Here is a 21,262-nt window from a genome sequence, read left to right on the forward strand (position 1 = left end):
ATAATAGATGGAGATAAGAGAAGAATAGTTGGTCAGACAAAGGAGTGGATAACAAAAACAAAGTTCCTGGAAAAGCTCAGCAGGTTTGGCAGCACCTGTGAAGGCAAAAATAAAGTTAATGTTTCGGGTCCAGTGACTCTTACTCAGAACTCAGTGTTCTGAGGAAGGGTCACCGGACCCGAAACGTTAACTCTGTTTCTTCCTTCACAGATGCAGCCAGACCTGCTGAGCTTTTCCAGCAACTTTGTTTCTGTTCCTAATTTACAGCATCCATAGTCCTTTCAGTTTTTATTGTGGAGTGGATAACATTCGGCCTAGGAGAATGAATAACTGCTAATGGCGACTATTAGTGGCTAATAATGGGTTGTGTGTAACAGCAGACCATGTGATAACATGGCCTGGTGCGTGGAGGTTGGGGTAAATACATGGGAGAAGGTGCTTCAAGCCCTAAAATTGTTGAACTCAATATTGAGTCCAGAAGACTGTAGGATTTCCAAGTGGAAAATGAGGTGCTGTTCTTCCAGCTTGTGCTGAGCTTTTCTGGAACATGGCATCAAGCCTGAGACAAAGATGTTGGTCAGGGAACAGGGTGGTGTATTGAAATAATAATAGTAGTAACTGGAAGCTCTGGGTCTTTTTTACAGACAAAGGCCAGCTCCAAAGTTCTTTCGGTTTTTATAAAACTGAGCAGTTATTAGGTGTTGACCAAAGACTTTTGAAAGTGGCCACAGATTTAAGACAGGCAGAGTTGCTCTGGGAGAGAATTTGCTGTGTAGAAGCAAGACAGTTAAAAGCAATTTCACTGAAGCTGGAAAACAGCAGCACAGCAGTGGAGATTCCCAGGGCATACATAAGGCCAATCAGTAAAGCAGGAAACATATAACCAGTACCCTGAACTGGAAAAACATCATGGAGTCCGGCAATGAAAAAGACCTGGAGTAGTAACTGGGATGAGAATTTTGAAACTAAGTCATGGGACACAGGAACAGCAGTTATGTGAGAATTAGTGGAGGATCAATGATCAGGGACATAGATTTAAGGTAAAGGGCAGAATGTTTAGAGGAGATGACAAGAAAAACCTTTCATTTAGAGGGTGGTGGGAATCTGGAACTCAATGCCAGTAGAAGCAGAAACCCTCATAACATTTAAGAAGCATTTACTTGCACCCACAATGCCAAGGTACACCAGACTATGGGCCAAATATTGGAAAATGGGATTAGAACAGTGAGATGACTGTTTCTAACTGGTGTGGACATGATTGGGAAAGTGCCTTTGTCCATGCCGCAGACCTCTATGATATGGTGCCTTTAAAGAAGTTTATTGATATCTTACTTGAATCTACTTTGTGACCCAGCTTCCACAACCTTGTAGATAAGAAGGTGTCCTCATCTCAGTCCTAAATAGCGTACCAGAGACAAGCTGTAGATGTACACTTGCAATGCCAAGGCATAAAACACAATGGGCCAAGTGCTGGAAAACTGGACTAGAGTATCATCCTCCGACACTTCCGCCATCTGCAATCCGACCCCACCACCAAAGACATTTTTTCATCCCCACCTTTATCTGCTTTCCGGAGGGATCACTCTCCCCGCGACTCCCTTGTCCGCTCCATACTCCCCGCCAGCCCCACCACACCTGGCACTTTTCCCTGCAACCGCAGGAAGTGCTACACTTGCCCCCACACCTCCCCCTTCACCCCCATCCCAGGCCCCGAGAAGACTTTCCACATCAAGCAGATGTTCACCTGCACTTCTGCTAATGTGGTATACTGTATCCACTGTTCCCGTTGTGGCCTCGTCTACATCGGGAAAACCAAGCGGTGGCTTGGGGAGTGCTTTGCAGAACACCTACACTTGGTTCGCACTAAACAACTGCACCTCCCAGTCGCGAACCATTTCAACTCCCCCTCCCATTCCTCAGACAACATGTCCATCCTATGCCTCCTGCAGTGCCGCAATGGTACCATCTGAAGGTTGCAGGAACAGCAACTCATATTCCGCTTGGGAACCCTGCAGTCCAATGGTATCAATGTGGATTTCACAAGCTTCAATATCTCCTCTCAACCAACCTCATCCCAAAAAAAGCCCAGCTTGTTCCTGCCTCCCCAAACTGTCGTTCTTCACACCTATCCCCGCCTCTCACCTCAAGCCCCACCCCCATCTCCTACCTACTAGCCTCATCCATTCCCCTTGACCTGTCCATCCTCCCTGGGCTGACCTATATACCCCCCAACTCCACACCTACACTCACCTTTACTGGCTCCATCCCCGCATCTTTGACCTGTCTGTCTCCTCTCCACCTATCTTCTCCTCTATCCATCTTCTATCTGCCTCCTCTTCTCTCCCTATTTGTTTCAGAATCCCCTTCCCCTCCGCCATTTCTGGAGAGGGGTCTAGGCCCGAAACATCAGCTTTCCTGAACCTCTGATGCTGCTTGGCCTGCTGTGTTCATCCAGCTCAACACCTTGTTCTTTTAGAGTAGTGGGGCGGTTATTTTTGACTGGCACAAAATTGATGTTACTTTTAGTGAATGTACTTTGCAGGTTTTAAAGAGCAGCAACCAAATATGGGAGAGTTTGATTCTCTCTTCAACAAAACATCAAACCCTTCATCAATGTCATTGATTTGCAGGAAGATTAAATTATTTGAAGTGATTATCACTGCCGAGATTCTTCCACATTCTCAAGTAATCTCTCCCAATGACCTTCTTGGTGGCTACTCATTCTTCTACAAGAACCAAGAAATTATGTTTAACTTTAAAGAAATGAGAGAAATAAACAAAAGCTGACTTCAAACAAAACCACATGACCACAAAACGTACAAAGCCTTAATCAGGGCTGTACAGAAACAATGAGTCAATAAGGACTTTACAGTCATAAACATGCAACTAATGTTGTGGACTGTAAATTTGTTAAATAACCTATTCAACTTTTATTTTGGCAACTTAATAATGCTTTTCCTCAAATGAACTATTTCTGAGAGAGAAAAAAAGGGAACAGATCAAGGAAAAGGGCAGCTGAAATTAACTGAACTCACGGCAAGTCTTCAAGTTTGGAGGCATCATGATGTGGATCAAGAAGATCATAACCACATTCATTGTAGATTTCTAAGTAGGAAATATGAGTTGTGTAGACTTTATTGCTGTCCTGTTTAAAAGGAAATGAAACAAATAACAAAAAAGCCAAGTTGTTTGTTAGGTATATAATTTATTGTGCACATTGCAATTCTACATTTTGACATAGTGACTTTCAGTTCAATAGTTTACTGCAACAACAATTTTATTAGGCATCTCAGGTTGGGTAAAATCCCTGTCACTCAAAAGGTCATGCAAGGGGAAAAAGAACAAAGTCTTATTAATTTAGACATCTTCAGGCAGTGTAAGGTGCTGTTGTCTTTTGCAACCAAGTCAATTTGGCAATAAGTGGTCCAGCATTGACAGCCAAGTAATACAACGGATGTGCAAAAATACACAAGGTTAATTCAGTGACATTACACACGTCACTGGCTGTACTCAAACAGAAAGAGAATTCTGCCAAATGCACTGAACGCATTAGAGATTCAAGCCATTTTCCTGGTCAGGGTTCAACGAGATCCCCAGGGGCACAAAATACTCAGAAGAGGAATGAAATTTACCAAAGGTGAAAGGGATCCAGCAGTTAAATAGCCAATGTTTGTCAAGCCTTGGTCTTACTTAAAGTCTAATTGGAACTACATGAAGACAAAGACGACGGCTGCTAGGTTTTTAGCCCACAACAAATGGCTTAGGATCTTAAGGATTGCCATCATCCTTCCTCTAGTGATCCTCAAGGTTTGAAGAAGCAGTAATTTAAAAAAAGGTTTGCTGGGTCCTGAGAAAGTTGCCACTATGCTTCTCCAATAGTTTTCAATATCAACACTGCAAATGGGACTGCAATTGCCAGGCATAATGCATAACGATCCAGTTGTAGTAAGAGAATTACCTGCAATGGCTTCTTGTCTCACTGCTATGCTGTTACCTATGCTGATGCTTGAAGTTCTATCTATATCCCTCTCCCCGTTTCTCAGGCACACAGTGCCCTTCAGAGAAATAATCCAACAACACACTGACAGTTTTCAGATTACCCATTTCTTCCTCAATAGCACTACTAAGAATTCCTAACTGTCTCTAAACTATCAGATTTGCTTGTCTAGCATCTAGCACCTAACCCTAATCTTGTTTATTACATCAAAATTATGATGCATTTCTGACAACATATCCATCTCACTAAAAATGCTTACTTCCACTTTTGTAACTTCAATTGAACACACTCCTGGCTAAGCTTATTTGCTGCCCAAATCCTCATTTGTTACTTCCTGACACAACTATTCCAACATGCTCCCAGCTAGTCTCCCACATTCCACGAAGGATAAATTTGATCTCATTCAGAAATCTGATCTCGATGTTGAATCACTATTTACACATGGCCCCTGCTCAATAATCTTTCTAACTGCTCCTAATTAACCAATGCTTCACACTGCAAACTCTCATACTTGTCTGCAAATTCCATAAGACCATAAGAAATAGGAGTGGAAGTAAGGCCATTCAGCCCATCAAGTCCACTCCGCCATTTAAATCATGGCTGATGGGCATTTCAACTCCACTTTCCTGCACTCTCCCCGTAGCCCTTGATTCCTTCTCAGATCAAGATGGTCTCACCCTAAAACATCTCTCTAAGTCTAAATAAAACCAAACAAAGCAACAGTACTGTTCTTGGCAGTGGAAACCACAACAGCACACACACCACTATCATCCCAGTAAAATCCTCCTTGTTTTCCTTTTGCCCACTTGTGTTCCTTGGACCAGTAACTCAAAACCGAAAGTTAATTTTCTAGGGACATGGATTTGAATTTCACCATGGCAGATGCTGAAATTTGAATTCAATGCAAAATTAAGTACATAAAAATCTGTAACAAGAGGCTAGCATAATGACAACCAGGTAACCACTGTCAATTATTGTAAAAGCATATCTGGTTTATTGATAATAAAACGTGAGGCTGGATGAACACAGCGGGCCCAGCAGCATCTCAGGAGCACAAAAGCTGACGTTTCGGGCCTAGACCCTTCATCAGAGAGGGGGATGGGGGGAGGGAACTGGAATAAATAGGGAGAGAGGGGGAGGCGGACCGAAGATGGGGAGAAAAGAAGATAGGTGGAGAGAGTATAGGTGGGGAGGTAGGGAGGGGATAGGTCAGTCCAGGGAAGACGGACAGGTCAAGGAGGTGGGATAAGGTTCGTAGGTAGATGGGGGTGCGGCTTGGGGTGGGAGGAAGGGATGGGTGAGAGGAAGAACAGGTTAAGGAGGCGGGGACCAGCTGGGCTGGTTTTGGGATGTAGTGGGGGAGGGTGAGATTTTGAAGCTTGTGAAGTCCACATTGATACCATTGGGCTGCAGGGTTCCCAGGCGGAATATGAGTTGCTGTTCCTGCAACCTTCGGGTGGCATCATTGTGGCACTGCAGGAGGCCCATGATAGACATGTCATCTAAAGAATGGGAGGGGGAGTGGAAATGGTTTGCGACTGGGAGGTGCAGTTGTTTGTTGCGAACTGAGCGGAGGTGTTCTGCAAAGCGGTCCCCAAGCCTCCGCTTGGTTTCCCCAATGTAGAGGTAGCCACACCGTGTACAGTGGATGCAGTATACCACATTGGCAGATGTGCAGGTGAACCTCTGCTTAAGATGCAGTATACCACATTGGCACATGTGCAGGTGAACCTCTGCTTAAGATGCAGTATACCACATTGGCAGATGTGCTCACATTTTATTATCTTGGATTCTCCAGCATCTGCAGTTCCCATTATCTCTGGTTTATTGATGTCCTTTAAGGAATGAAATCTGTCATCCATACCTGGTCTGGTCGACATGTGATTCCCGACCCACAGCAACATGGCTGATTCTTAACTGGCCTCTGGACAATTAGGGATACACAGTAAATGCTACCTGGCCGGCAAGTACACTCATGCTCTAAACACATGAAAAGTAATGGGAGAACTATCCCACAGACATGTCCAGCCACAGCCTGCCAAGGTCACAGTCACAGAATCATACCTTAGAAACAAAGGCCCAGGTGCCACCATCACCACATATGCCCTGTTCCATCAGAAGGAGAGACCCAGCACAGATGGCTGCACGGTAATATATAGTTGGAAGGGAGATACCTGCAGTCCGGAACACTGGCTCTGGACCTCTGGCAGCAGGGAAGACATGGACAAGGAAACCTCCTGCTGATTACCACTACCAAACGATGTCCACTGATGAATCAATACATTCTTATGCTTTACACCAACTGACAGAAGCCTGAATGGGGCAATAGCACAGGCTATATTCTGGGTAGGGAACTTCAATGTCCTGCCAAGATTAGCCTGGGAGCACCACGACTGACAGAGTTTGGTAGGTTGCAAAGTACATAGTTGTTAGACTGGGTCTGGGCTCGGCCGGAAGAAAATTGATAGAATGGAAAAACCTACTTGGCCTCTTCCTAACCAATCCATCTTTTGTAGATGCATGTCAACGACACAATTGGCAGGAGTGACAACTGCACAATCCTTGTGAAGAGGATGTCCCACCGTTACAGTGATCATATCCTCCATCATGGTGTGTGGTACTAATACTGTGATAATTGAGCCATGGAGTCATAAGGTAAGACAGCATGGAAACAGGGCCTTCGGCCCAAACGGGTCCATGCTGACCATTATGCCCATTCAGCTAGTTCCAAATGCCCGCATTTTGTCCATATCCCTCGATATCCTTCCCATCCATGTACCTCTCCAAATGCTTTTTTTAAAATGTTGCTATAGTACCTGCCTCAACCACTTTCAATAACAACCTATTCCATGTATGCACCACTCTCTGCGTGAAGAAGTTGACCCTCAAGTCCTTTTTAAATCTTTCACCTTTCACCTTAAACCTATGTCCTCTAGTTTTCAATTCCCCATCCCTGGGAAAAAGATTATATGCATTAATCCTATCTATGCCCCTCATGATTTTATATACCTCAATAAGGTCACCCCTCATTCTCCTACATTCCAAGGAATGAAGTCCTATCCTGGCCACAGTTTCCCTATAACTCAGGCCTACTAGTCCTGGCAACATCCTCGTAAATCTTCTTTGCACACTTTCCAGTTTAACTTTGTCTTTCCTATAACAGCGAGACCAAAACTGAATACAATGCTCCAACTGTGGCCTCACCAACGGCTTTTACAACTGTAACATAATGTCCCAACTCCTATATTCAATGCCTCAACCAATGAAGGCCAGCATGCAAAATGCCTTCTTCACCACCCCGTCTACCTGTGATGCTGCTTTCAACGAACTATGTACTTGTATTCATACGTCTCTCTGTTTCACAACAGTCCTCAGGGCCTTACCATTTACTGTATAAGTCCTACCTTGGTTTGACTTTCCAAAGCGCAACACCTCACACTTATCCATACTGAATTGCATTTGCCAATCCTCAGCCCTCTTCCCCATCTGATCGAGACCCCTCTGTAATTTCTGATAACCTTCCTTACTACCAACAATACCTCCTTATTTTGTATCATCGGCAAAGTTACTCATCATATATTGTACATTCACATCCAGATCATTTACGTAAATAACATATAACAATAGGATAGACTTCAAATAGATCTAGCAACCAAAACTGGGCAGCTATGAGACAAGGTGAGCTCTCAACAGCAGCAGCATTGTATTGAACTGCAATCAATAACCCCATGGTCCAGCCATCTCTCCCAGTTTTCCAATACCATGAAGCTGGGGAATCAAACCTGGTTCAGAGAGTGCTGAGGGCACACCAGGAATAGCATGCTGAAAGAGGTGCAACCTGAAGTTAAAACATTGAACTATTTAGACACCAAACAGGGAAAGAAATTTAGGGCAGCACAGTGGCTCGGTGGTTAGGACTGCAGCCTCACAGCGTCAGGGACCCAGGTTTGATTTCAGCCTCAGGTAACTATCTGTGCAGAGTTTGCACATTCTCCCCGTGTCTGCATGGGTTTCCTCCGGGTGCTCCCATTTCCTCCCACAGTCCAAGGATGTGCAGGCTGGGTGGATTGGCCATGCTAAATTGTCCGTAGTGTTCAGGGGTGTGTGGGTTATAGGGGGATGGGTTTGGGTGGGAAGCTCCAAGGGGCAGTGTGGACTTGTTGGGCCGAAGGGCCTGTCTCCACACTGTAGGGAATCTAATTTAATCAACCAGAGGGTCAGATTTAATCTACACAGACTTGCCACATACAGTCCAACCCAAACATCATCCTGACTTGTAACTATATTCCCACTCTTTCACAGTCCCTGGGTTAAAATCGTTCCTCACAGTACCATGGGTGTACCTACTGTCCAAGGGTCTGCAGTAGTTCAAATGGGTCACTCACCATCATCTTCTGAAGGGCAGATAGGGTTAACCTAACCCAATTGCAGGCAATTTAAAAAAAGACAAAATAAAACAAACTATAATAAATGTAGGCCTAACCTACAATACTCATATCTCAAAAGCAATATTTTATTATATAAATTCCGTCCAGCTCTGAACCCTAATTAAATACAATCCCCAATTTTAGTCTCTTGAGTAGCCCCACTTTTATTTTCTTTTAAATTGGCAGCTGTGTTTCCAATTACTAAGGCGATAAACTCAAGAATGTCCTCACTAAACATCTTCTTCATTTCTCTTTTGAGAATATCGCTGGACTTTGAATCCATTGATTCAGGTAATGTTCTGGGGACCCGGGTTCGAATCCCACAATGACAGATGGTGCAATTTGAATTCAATAAATATATGGATGAAATCTAATGATGACTATGAATCCATTGTCAATTGTTGGAAAAACCCTTTTGGTTCAGTAATGTCTTTAGAGAGGGAAACTGCCATCCTTACATGGTCCGGCCTACGTGTGACATCAGACCCACAGCATTGTGGTTGACTTTTAACTGCCCTCTGGACAATTAGGGATGGGCAATAAATGCTGGCCTAGCCAGCAAAGGCCTCACCCCACAAATGATTACGAAAAAGTTCATTAAAAATTATCCTTTTGACAAAATGTTTGGTCATCTATCCCAATATTTGCTTATATGGCTAAATACCATATTTTGGCTGGAATACTGAATTGGCATCAAGTCTTTCCACCCCTCAATTTTCATTTTTACTCTACTATTTTGGCTTTTTCTCAGGAATTTGTAAGAGTGAGGTTTCAATGGCAACAAGGTCATCAGATGAGAGTTGTTCGCTTTGTTGATGATGACATCACAGTACACTTGTAAATCACCCACAATGTGGGTATAGAGCACTAACAACAGATCCAGGGGTGATTACCTCTATGCTGAAAGGAACTGAGTGAAAGCAGGGGTGAGAAGGCCGACATCTGAGGCAACAGTAAGAGTGCAGTGCATAAACTGGTTCAAATGTGAAATGTCACTTAATATTTTTAGAACCCCCACAGAATGGAAACAGGCCATTCAGCCCAACAAGTCCACACCAACTCGCTGAAGAGCATCCCACCCAGACCCATCATCATACTTGATACTTCCCATGGCTAACACACCTAATCTACACATCCCTGAACACAATGGGTAACTTCGCATAGCCAATTCACCTAAGCTGCACAACTTTGGGCTACGAGAGCAAACCAGAGCACCTGGCAGAAACCTAAGCCAATACGGGGAGAACATGCAAACTCCACACAGTCAGTCACCGAAGGCTGGAAGCAGACCCGTGTCCCTGATGCTGTGAGGCAGCAGTGCTAACCACTGAATTACCATACTGCCATGGAGCAGCAGTGGTATGTGAAACCCATATAAGATGAAGCACAGACGGACTGTCACGTTTAATCAGTGATATATCTTGACATGACTAGCCTATTATGGCAAAGAAGTGAGATTTCATCAGCAAAGACGCTGGTGGTTCTGAAGAACTAATCAACTATCTTAAGCACATTAGACAGTGCAATTATCCAATGAAACAGTATGTACCTCTTTTGCAAGTTGCATCCAATATAAATTTTTCAAAATGTTGAATACTGGATATACTGTACAACAGGAAGAGGGAACAGACTGGACTTTATAACTGCCAGAAGATTAATGAAGGATTAAGATAATGCAACGGAGATAATTACAACAGTTAATGACTTGTCCACAATTTAAACTTCGGTCTACAGGAGGAAATGTCTACCAATTCTGATTCTGTTTAGATTCCATGTCTCCTGCTGAGGCAGCGGAGCCAGGTAAAGAATAAACAGTACAAGTTTATATAATTTTCATGTTCCAGACAGGACTGCCCCAACCAACAAACCAACTTAGTTCTTGAAATTCTTGACAGATGTGGTTTTAGAGACTGGTGGAGATTGAGGCTTAGATGCATAATATTAAATCTAAAAATAAAAATTTAAACCAAGCTGAAAGTAAGCACATGGTCATCTGCACTGAATTCCTGTACTAAGTCTTTCCCACTCTTCTCAATATTTTCTATATAAGTTAATTTATGTTATATGGCAGTAACAGATTTCCTGGCATTCCACAAGACTGCTTACACAAGTTTAAATATTTGGATAATACTTTATTTCCTTTGCAACTGCAACCAACCCATGAACTACTTTAACATTAGAAAGAACAGACAAAGCACTTTACCTTCTGAAACTCCCCAAAGATGTACGAGAGCGTCCTGGGAATGATGCCCCTGTCACTGTATCGCTCTGCTCCTCCTGTGACAGTGAATGTCTTCCCGCTGCCTGTCTGCCCATAAGCAAAAATTGTGCCATTATAGCCTGCAAGGACACTGGAAAAGAGTGTGTGCAGAACAAGAAAAGTGTTATAAGATTGCTGATTATTAACCACATATTTCAATATAGTATTATTTGATCTCAGTTATCCCAATCATTTACAGGCCAATAGACAAGACAGAAATGGCCTGGATTTGTCTCTTTGATCAAAATATTGACACAACTGTAGCCAGGTGGGTGTTCTACTCAAACTGAGAATGCTAGTGAAACTCAGCAGGTCTGGCAGCATCTGTGGAGAGAGCAACAGAGTTAACGTTTCAAGTTTATTCTGACACTTCTTCAGAAACTACACAGATTTAAGGCTGCATTGAACCTACTACAGTTTACCAGGTCGGCCACACTAATATTTTTGCCAGACTTCTAAAGTTATCCCCATATGTGGTCACAATCTTACCTAACGGGACCAAAAATGAGAGAGTAAAATGAAGCTACAGAAGGCTCAACAGCCTTACAGAAGAGCAGCTGCTACTGGAAGTCACCTAAAGTGAATGTCCAAATCTTCCAAAATCGAACTGAATGATAGTAACAGTGAGAACTTTTTTTTAATTCACTCATGGGATATAGAAGTCTCTGGCTAGACCTGCATTTATCCTTATTATAAAATCCCTAGAGTGTGGAAACAGGCCCTTCAACCCAACAAGTCAACACCGACCCTTGGTGCATCCCACCCAGACTCATCCCCATATAACCCACCTAATCGACACGTCCCTGAACACTACGAGCAATTTATCATGGCCAATCACCCTATCCTGCATATCTCTGGACTGTGGGAAGAAACCAGAGCACCTGGAGGAAACCCCAGCGGACACAGGGAGAATGTGCAAACACCACACAGATAGCTGGCAGAGGGTGGAATCAAGTCCAAGTTCCTGGTGCTGTGAGGCAACAGTGCCAACAACAGAGCCACCATGCCACCCTTACTTAATGCCTATGCTTTTTGTTTTAATTCATTTGTTGCAATGTAGGTGTCATTAGCTGGGCCAGTATTTATTTCTCATTCCGCGCTGTCCTTGAAACAAGTGCCTAGCCTGGCTACTGCAAAGATTCGTAAGAGTCATTATAATGCTGTGGATCTGGAGTCACATGCAGGTTGGACCAGGTGAGGATGGCAGATTTCCTTCCATTAGTGAACACATGGGTTGATGGGACCTTTTTTTAAACAACATAGCCATCATTCTAATGCCAGATTTTTTAAAAGTGAATTCAAATTTCCCATGGAGGGTTTTGAACTCGGGTCTTGAGAACATTTCCTGGGTCTCTGGATTGCTAGGCCATTGCCTTCTTTGCCCTGGAGAAAGTCATGTTGAGCTGACTTCTTGAACCACTTCAGTCCTGAGGTGTGGAGCAACTCCCTATAGAAAGTGAGTTGAAAGATTCTGATTCATAGACAATAAAGGAATTGTATTTAGTTTCAAATCAGGGTAAACGTGAGATTTGGAGAGGAACTTATAAGTGCTGGCATTCCCAATAGCAGCATCCTTAAAGAAAAGAATTCCAAGACTCATCAGAAGTCAATTTCAGAATAGATATTGACCTTGATCAAAGAGGTGGGTTTCAAGTTTGAAGGATAAAGAACAGCACAAGTAAAAGGATATCAGCAGCAGAATTCCAGAATATTGCAACGGATGGGTCTGGCCACAGAATGCTCCAAGTATTTGTACTGTTCCACATCTCTTGTTGATTGTGGAAAAATTTACAAAGTTAAATACCTTTGACCACACTTTCATCAGCAAGTTGTCAGCACATAGTGTCCTTGAGACTATGGGAAAAGGAGGGTAGATGTTCCCACGTGTTCCCTGAGCAGACTATCAAAGTCAGTTGGCAGCATGCCTCATTACCAGAACTTTCCAAATAAGCGCCAAGATGTAGCTTGGCTGGTGCTGAGAAGTGCACCACCCGTCAGATACTTCATGCACATCCAGTCTCTGTGCACCAGTGCATGCTGCCTTTGAAGCAGCTACACTGGTGAGGAGACTGACACGCATCTCCTTCTGGGATTGTGCCTTTGTAAAGAAGGTCTGAAGACAGATGCAGAGGTTTTTGGTGAGGTTCATCCCAAGCAGCTCCATGACATAGAACTCGGCTTAAGACTGCTCCCTGAGACGTACATCAAGAGAAACATCAACTGCACCTGGAGGACCAGCAACTCAGTGAATGACACTCTTTGGTCTTAATTAGATTCCCAACAGTGTGGAAACAGGCCCTTCAGCCCAACAAGTCCACACCGCCACTTGAAGCATCCCACCCAGACCCATACCCCTATAACCCACACACCCCTAAACACTATGGGCAATTTAGCATGGCCAATCCACCTAGCCTGCACATCTTTGGACTGTGGGAAGAAACCAGAGCACCTGGAGGAAAACCACGCAGGCACGAGGAGAATGTGCAAACTCCACACAGTCACCCGAGGCTGGAATCGAACCTGGGTCCCTGGCGCTGTGAGGCTGCAGTGCTAACCACTGAGCCTGAGGTTTGTTGGTCTTCCAATGTAAAAAGTTGACCTCAATTGAATATTGCAGCCTGGAACATTCTAAGATCCAGCACTACGGGCTGAGTGGCAGCTGCTGCCAAGGCGTAGTGGGCAAAGAACTCTGTCCAAGGTATTGCTGCCAGTACAGAAATAGTGAGTTGCGTGTGTAGGAAATGCCTTTGGCTTGTGCAACTGCAGGGAATGTCAAATTTCTTCAGTGATATGCAAAGACAGTACAGAACTGCTTTAGTACCTGCGAATGGAAATAAATATCTTTTTAAACTAAATAAAGTATTTTTGCAATTAATTAAAAAATGTCCATGGAAAAGATTAAAAAGTGACGACGCAAAAGGAAGCAGTTGATTGGGTATATGTGGTCAGGTGAGTGTTTATGCTTTTTTAAATTAATTATAGCTTATAATGTTTTTATTTTGATCAGAATCAAATATAATTTGATCAGAATCAATCATAATCTGATGAGAACTACAAATATTAAAAAGACTAGCCTTAAAGGCTTGTGTCTTAATACAAGGAGCATTTGCAATAAAGCAGATAAATTAATTGCACAAATAGATATAAACGGGTGTAATAGAGTTGGGATCACAGAGATGTGACTTCAGGGTGACCAGGGATGGGAATTGAATATACATACATATTCAGTTTTTCGCAAGGACAAAGGAGGTGGGATTGTGTTGCTGGTTAAAGGGACAAATTAATGTAATGGTGAAAAAGGATATTAGCTCCAGTGAGGTGGAATCTGTATGGGTAAAGTAGAGAAACACAAATGGACCAAAAACAATAGTAGGGATTGTATTTAGGTCTCCAAACTATACTGGTAATGCTGGGGAAGGCATGAAAGAGAACCTTGGCAATGCAAGCAGTAAGGATACAGCTGTAATTATGGGCAACTTTAATCTACATATAGATTGAGCAAATCAAATCAGGAACAATAGAGGGGTAACTCCTGGAGTGTGCATGGGGTGGTTTTTTTGGATCAATACACTGAAGACATCAGGCCATCTAGATTGCGTCTGGTGTAATAAGAAAGGAATAATTGCCAATCTAGTTGTGAAAGGCCCTATGGGGAACAATGCACATAAAATGACAAAATTCTTTATTTAAATGGAGATGGCATAGCTGATTCTTAGACAAGGATCCTGAATTGAAATAAAGGAAACTATGATGGGATGAGGCACAAGCTGCAACCATGGTAAAGTAGGACCATTACTTAAAGGAATGGTGGTGGACAGGAAATGGCAATGTTTAAAGATCCCATGAAGGAACGCAACAATTGTTCATTCCTGTCTGGCACAGAGTTAAAATGGCAAAGGTGACCTGACCATGGCCAAGAAAAGGAAATTAAGGACAGCACAAGATCTAAGAAAGGGGTAGGCAAAAAAGGCAAAGGTGGTGAAGAAGGCTTTCAGAATGTTTGCTTTCGTCGATTACAGCACTGAGTATAGGAGTTGGGATGTCTTATTGCAGCTGTACAAGATGTGAGTAAGGCACATTTGGAGTACGTGAATATTACGAAACTAGAATGAATGCAGAGAACATTTACTCGAACACTACTTAAACTGGAAGATTTGTGTTATAAGGAGAGGCTGGACAGACTGGGACTACTTCCCCTGGAGCACAGCAGTCTAAGAGGTGACCTTATAATGGTCTATGAAATCCTGAGAGGCATAGATAAGGTCTATAGCCAACAGCTTTGCCCCATGATAGGGGAGTCTAAAACGAGAAGGCATAAGTTTAAGATGAGAGGGCAGAGATACAAAAGGGTCCAAAAGGGCAATTTTTTTTCACAGATGATGGAATGGGCTGCCAGAGGTAGTGGTGCAGGCGAGCAGAATTTTGTCATTTAAGAAACAATTGGACAGCTATATGGGTGTATAGGTATGAAGCAATATGGGCCAAATCCAGACAAATGGGACTAGATTAATTGTGAATTTTGGGCAATAGGAACAAATTGGGCCAAACAGCTTGTATCCATGCTGTAAGCCTCTATGACTCTGTGACAAATGTAGGACTGTTACAGTAGGAAACAGGGAAAGTTATAATGTCGAGCAAAGAGATGGCAGACCAATTAAATACACATAATGATCAAACAAAGAACTTTGGATGCTAGAGATCTGAAAAAAATAAAAACAAAATTGCCGGAGAAACTCAGTAAGATTGGCCACATCTGTGGACAGAAAACAGAGTCCAGTGACCCTTCTTCAGAATTTTGGTTCTGTCATCATAAAGGACAACACAATAATGTCCTAAAATGTTGGGCTACACAGGGTCTTCTGATAAATAGGAACTGAAGAAAATCAGTATTAGCAGGGAAATGTTATTCTGGAAATTGATTAGAATAAAGGCCAATAAATCCACAAGGCCCTGCAATCTACTTCCCACAGTACTTAAAGTGGCTCTAGAAAAAGTGGATGGATTGGTGGTCATCTTTCAAGATTCTATAAACTGTGGAATACTTCCCATGAATTAAAGGGTTGCTAACGAAATTCCACTCTTTTTAAAAAAGGAGGTAGAGAGAAAACAGTGAACTATAGGCCACTTAGTCTGACATCGTTAGTGAGGGAATTGCTACAGTCCAATATAAAGGATTTAACAGCAGAACACTTGGAAAACAGTGACTGCATTGGACAGAGTCATCAGCATGAATTTATAAAAGGGAAATCATGCTTGCTGGAATAGATCTGCTGGAATTTTTCAAGCACATAACTAGAAGATTTGATAAGAGGGATCCATTAGATGTGCTTTACTTGGAGTTTCGGAAGGCTTTTGATAAGCTCCCGCATAAGAGATGAACCTGTAAAATTGTGGCACATGGGAGTGGGGTAGTATACTAACATGGATACAAAGCTGATCAGCAGACCGGAAACAAAGAGAAGCGTGGCAAGTGAAGTATAACATGGGTGAATATGAGATTATCTACTTTGGTAACAACAACAGAAAGGCAAATTATTATCTTAATCATGAGAAATTGAAAAAGAAGGATTGGCAACAAAACCATGGTATCCTTGTACATCAGTCACTGAAAGTAAGCATACAGATGCAGCATGCGGTGCAGAAGGCAATTGGTATATTGACCTTCATAGCGAGACAATGTGAGTACAGAAGCAGGGATGTCTTACTGCAGTCATATGGGGCCTTGGTAAGACCATACCTGGAGTACTGTGTGCAGTTTTGGTTTCCCTATCTTAAGAAGGACGCTCCGTCTCTGGACGGAATGCAACTAAGGTTTACCAGACTCATTCTTGGGATGGCAAAACTGACATATGAAGACAGACTGGATCAGTTTGGATCATATTCACTGGAGTTCAGAAGAATGAGGGGATATCCCACAGAAACCTATGAAATTCTAAAAGGACTCAACAGGGTAAACACAGGAAGGATATTCCTGATGAATGGGGAGTCCAGAAACAGGGTTCACAGTTTAAAAACACAAGGGTAGGCCATTTAGGATGAGATAAGAAGAAATTTCTTCATCCATAGAGCAGTGAGCTCGTGGAATTCTATGCCACATAGAGCAGTTGAGGTCAAAAAATTGAGGTTGTTCTGGGAACATTACATTGTAGACAGAGAGGAAATCAGACCCAAGGGACATGACACTAGATCTCACTGTGAAAAACATTCCCAAAATATTTCTCACAACTCTGACTTAGCCAAAACAACCAAGGTTCAATCCAATGTTTTCTGTTAAGCATGCTGACTGTGGACAAGGACAATACAATCTTGCCTTATTGTCAATGCAGTTCAAGATGTTTTGCTGTTTTCATGCTGAATTGCAAAATTCCAGAGTATCCTTACAGCCTTTGTAACTTCAACTAGAGAATCAAGTCGGTAGGCATTCACCGAACTCTTCAGGGTGATTACCTTCCTTTTCTTCCATTACATTTTGTCACTATTCTGCTCCACTCTCAAAAAAAGCGACAGTCATCCATGTTCAAAATCAAGATACACTGTTTGTGGATCATCACAGAGGTGAAAAGATTTAGTCAAGGTCCCCAGTTTGCCTGACTGACAAACTCAGGTTGAAAGAAAAACACTCACCAAATTTCTGTACTAAACAAGAAAATCACTTTATTGCAATCAATCGTCTGGAATCAAAGGCAATTACATTATACAGACTGCTAGCTGAAAACTGAAAAACTATTCAACCTTTAAATGTCTCCTTCACAAATATAAAAAGGCAGACAAGATATGGGCATTAAGGGCAGAAAACATTTTGCTGTTAAAATCAGGTAACAGTTCGGTAATATCAGGTGGACGACAGAAGTTGATGAGGTGTTTCTTTAGGTTTCTTCCATTCATTTCAAGTCTTTGCTGTTGATGCAAGGTGATAGTACACTGATGCTCTCTTTCATTCACTAGAATTTCTCCCTTCCAAGTCTGTGAATATGCTTTATTCCTCCTTCAATAAGGCCTTTGCTGAAAAAGATGTGTGGAAAACAGCTATAGAGATACCAAGGTGTGGAGCTGGATGAACACAGCAGGACAAGCAGCATCTTCAGAGCAGGAAGGCTGGTGTTTCGGGCCTAGACCCTTCAGCAGAAATGGGAGAGGAGAAGAGGGTTCTGAAATAAATAGGGCGAGTGGGGGAGGCATATCGAAGCTGGATGGAGGAAAAGATAAGTGGAGAGGAGACAGACAAGTTAAGGAGGCAGGAATGGAGTCAGGAAAGGTAAGTGTAGGTGGGGAGGGAGGGAGGAGATTGGTCAGTCCAGGGACGACGGACTGGTCAAGGGGTGGGAAGAGGTTAGTAGGTAGGAACAGGGGGTGCATCTTGAGGTGGGAGGAGAGGGTAGGTAAGAGGAAGAATAGGTTAGGGAGGCGGGGACGAGCTGGGCTGGTTTGGGGATGCAGTTGGGGGAGAGGAGATTTTGAAGCTTGTGAAATCCACATTTGTACCATTGGGCTGTAGGGTTCTCAAGCAGATTATGAGTTGCTGTTTCTGCACCCTTCGGGTGGCGTCGTTGTGGCACTGCAGGAGGCCCAGGATGGACATGTCGTCTGAGGAATGGGAGGGGGAGTTGAAATGGTTTGGGACTGGGAGGTGTAGTTGTTTATTGCGAACTGAGCATAAGTGTTCTGCAAAGCGGTCCCCAACCCTCCATTTGATTTCCCCGACGTAGTGGAGGCCACAGCAGACGCAGAGCAGATGTGCAGGTGAACATTTGCTTGATGTGGAAAGTCTTCTTGGGGCCTGGGATCGGGGTGAGGGAGGAGGTGTAGGGTCAGGTGTAGCATTTCCTGCAGTTGAAGGGAAAAATGCCGGGTGTGGGGGCTGGAGGGGAGTGTGGAGCAGACAAGAGGGTCACGGAGAGAGTGGTCCTTCCCGAAAGCAGACAAGGGTGGGGAGCGAAAAATGTCTTTGGTGGTAGGGTCGGATTGCAGATGGCGGGGCCGAAACAGTCATCAATGCAACAGAGGTTGAGGTAGGGTTTAGAGCCAGAGTAGGTACAGAAGAGGGATTGCTCCATGTAACCTAGAAAGAGGCAGGCATTGCTTGGGCCCATGCGGGTGCCCATGTCCACCCCCTTTGTTTCACGTAACCTACAAAAAGGCAGGCATCCATGTACCCAACTCCACACCGCCCGCTTCTAACTCCTCCCCAAGGGCACAAGTATCGGCACCACCTCGTGCTCCCACAAGGAGATTGAACAGTTCATCCACTTCACCAACACCATCCACTCCAACCTTAAGTTCACCTGGACTATCTCTGACACCTCCCTCATATGTGGACCTCTCTGTCTCCATCTCAGGCAACCACCTAGAAACCGATATCCATTTCAAGCTCACCGACTCCCATAGCTACCTAGAATACAGCTCCTCCATGCTGCGTTCCTGCAAAAATACCATCTCCTATTCCCAATTCCTTTGCCTCCGCCACATCTGCTCCCAGGGTGAGGCATTCCACTCCCGTACATCTCAGATGTCCTCGTTTTTCAAGGATCGCAACTCCCCCCCAGCAGTGGTCGAGAACGCCCTCAACCATGTCTCCCACATTTCCCGCAACTCATCCCTCACACCCCATCCCCTCAATAACAACCAAAAAAGAAATCCCCTCGTCCTCACATACCACCCCACCAACTTCCGGATCCAATGCATCATCCTCCAACACTTTCGCCATCTGCAATCCGACCCCACCACCAAAGACAATTTTCCCTCCCCACCCTTATGTGCTTTCCGGAGGGACCACTCTCTCCGTGACTCCCTCGTCTGGTCCACACTCCTCTCCAGTCCCACCACACCCGGCACTTTTCCCTGCAACCGTAGGAAGTGCTACACATGCCCCACGCCTTCTCCCTCACCCCCATCCCAGGTCCCAAGCAGAGGTTCACCTGCACATCTGCTAATGTGGTATACTGCATCCGCTGTACCCGGTGTGGCCTCCTCTACATCAGGGAAACCAAGTGGAGGCTTGGGGACCACTTTGCAGAACACCTATGCTCAGTTCACAATAAACAACTGCACCTCCCAGTCCCAAACCATTTCAACTCCCCCTCCCATTCCTCAGACATGTCCATCCTAGGCATCCTGTAGTGCCACAACGATGCCACCCGAAGGTTGCAGAAACAGCAACTCATAATCCACTTGAGAAACGTGCAGCCCAATGGTATCAATGTGGATTTCACAAACTTCAAAATCTCCCCTCCCCCACCGCATCCCAAAACTAGCCCAGCTCGTCCCCGCCTCCCTAACCTGTTCTTCCTCTCACCTATCCCATCCTCCAACTTCAAGCCGCACCCTTGACCTGTCCATCCTCCCTGGACTGACCTATCTCCACCCCATCGCCCCACCTAAACTCACCTTTACTGGCTCCATCCCCGCCTCTTTAACTTGTCTGTCTTCTCTCCACAAATCTTCTCCTCTATCCATCTTCGATCCGCCTCCCCCTCTCTCCCTATTTATTTCAGACCCCTCTTCCCCTCCCCTATTTTTGATGAAGGGTCTCGGCCCAAAACGTCAGCCCTCCTGCTGTTAAGATACTGCTTGGCCTGCTGTGTTCATCCAGCTCCACACCTTGTTGTCTCAGATTCTCCAGCATCTGCAGTTCCTATTATCTCTGTGGAAAACAGCTCACTATTTACTGGATACTTTCTGGTACCTGAACACAAGAGAGAGATGTAGAGTTTTTTTTTAAATGCTTTCTCTTTGCAGGCGCTTTGGTCCTCTGCTGCACTGGCTCTGTACAAACCACAATCATTCAGATTAGCTCCTGACCAGATGTTGTCAAGTGGTTTTCCCTTGATTCAGTATCCATCGGCTCTGCAAGTCTGCTTTTGCAAGATTGCATCCAACTCCCAATGTGCTCTCATAAGCATGACTTGTAAAACTGCAAACAAACAAACTGTGAAAGATGTGGCCTTTACACCTCTCCATCACCATTAAAACAGCAGTGTTTGCTGGCACTGAAAACTATGGAAAAGTGTTCATTGGGGAACGCACAGTTCCAAGCTGAGGTGTTGTGCAAATGCATACAGTGCCTGCCCAGGGAAACGTGTGATTTTTCACAGGGCTGCATTAGTACGAGAGCATGCAGGTGCTGAATGGTGGGTGTAGCCCCTGAGTGAGAAGGGATGACAGCCCCGAAGTCAGGGTATTGGGACCGCAACAAGCAGAGCATACCTCTCCCCCGACACACCATGCATGTGCAGTGGCAGTGTCAGTAAACACAGCCAATTAAAATTTGAGAAACATTACTGGGTTCTTAATACATTGAATAGTTGAATAATTATTTTTTTTAAATGGCTCCACATTATACAGTCAATTCCTGACCTCAGCAACTGAAAACACAGCTGCTAATGGTAGTTTGAAAGAAATTAAGCACACAGGCCAGGACTGAAGAAGACATCTCTCTTAGGTTTGCATGGCTGGAGGAGGTAGCAGATATACTTAAAACAGATACACATTTAACAGTTTAACCTTTCCTAAATAACCTTTTTCCTTAATTTAGTTGGAACCCTTTGAATTCTCCAATTTAAATGGAGACTTTCAGTGGAT

At 44.0% G+C, this 21,262-nt stretch overlaps 1 protein-coding gene across 2 annotated transcripts in view; it reads right to left on the minus strand.

The window, feature by feature from the left end:
* kif6 (kinesin family member 6) overlaps positions 1 to 21,262 on the minus strand; it is a 522,710-nt gene that overhangs the window by 450,051 nt on the left and 51,397 nt on the right. For both annotated transcript variants that reach the window (XM_048531738.2, XM_048531739.2), the window contains exons 4-5: positions 10,628 to 10,775; positions 3,036 to 3,145 (exon numbers count right to left, since the gene is read on the minus strand). In XM_048531738.2, coding sequence (XP_048387695.2) covers positions 3,036 to 3,145; positions 10,628 to 10,775 — 258 coding nt within the window. The remainder of the gene's footprint in view (positions 1 to 3,035; positions 3,146 to 10,627; positions 10,776 to 21,262) is intronic.

Source organism: Stegostoma tigrinum, chromosome 4 (assembly GCF_030684315.1).
Source record: "Stegostoma tigrinum isolate sSteTig4 chromosome 4, sSteTig4.hap1, whole genome shotgun sequence".
Lineage (NCBI taxonomy): Eukaryota > Metazoa > Chordata > Chondrichthyes > Orectolobiformes > Stegostomatidae > Stegostoma > Stegostoma tigrinum.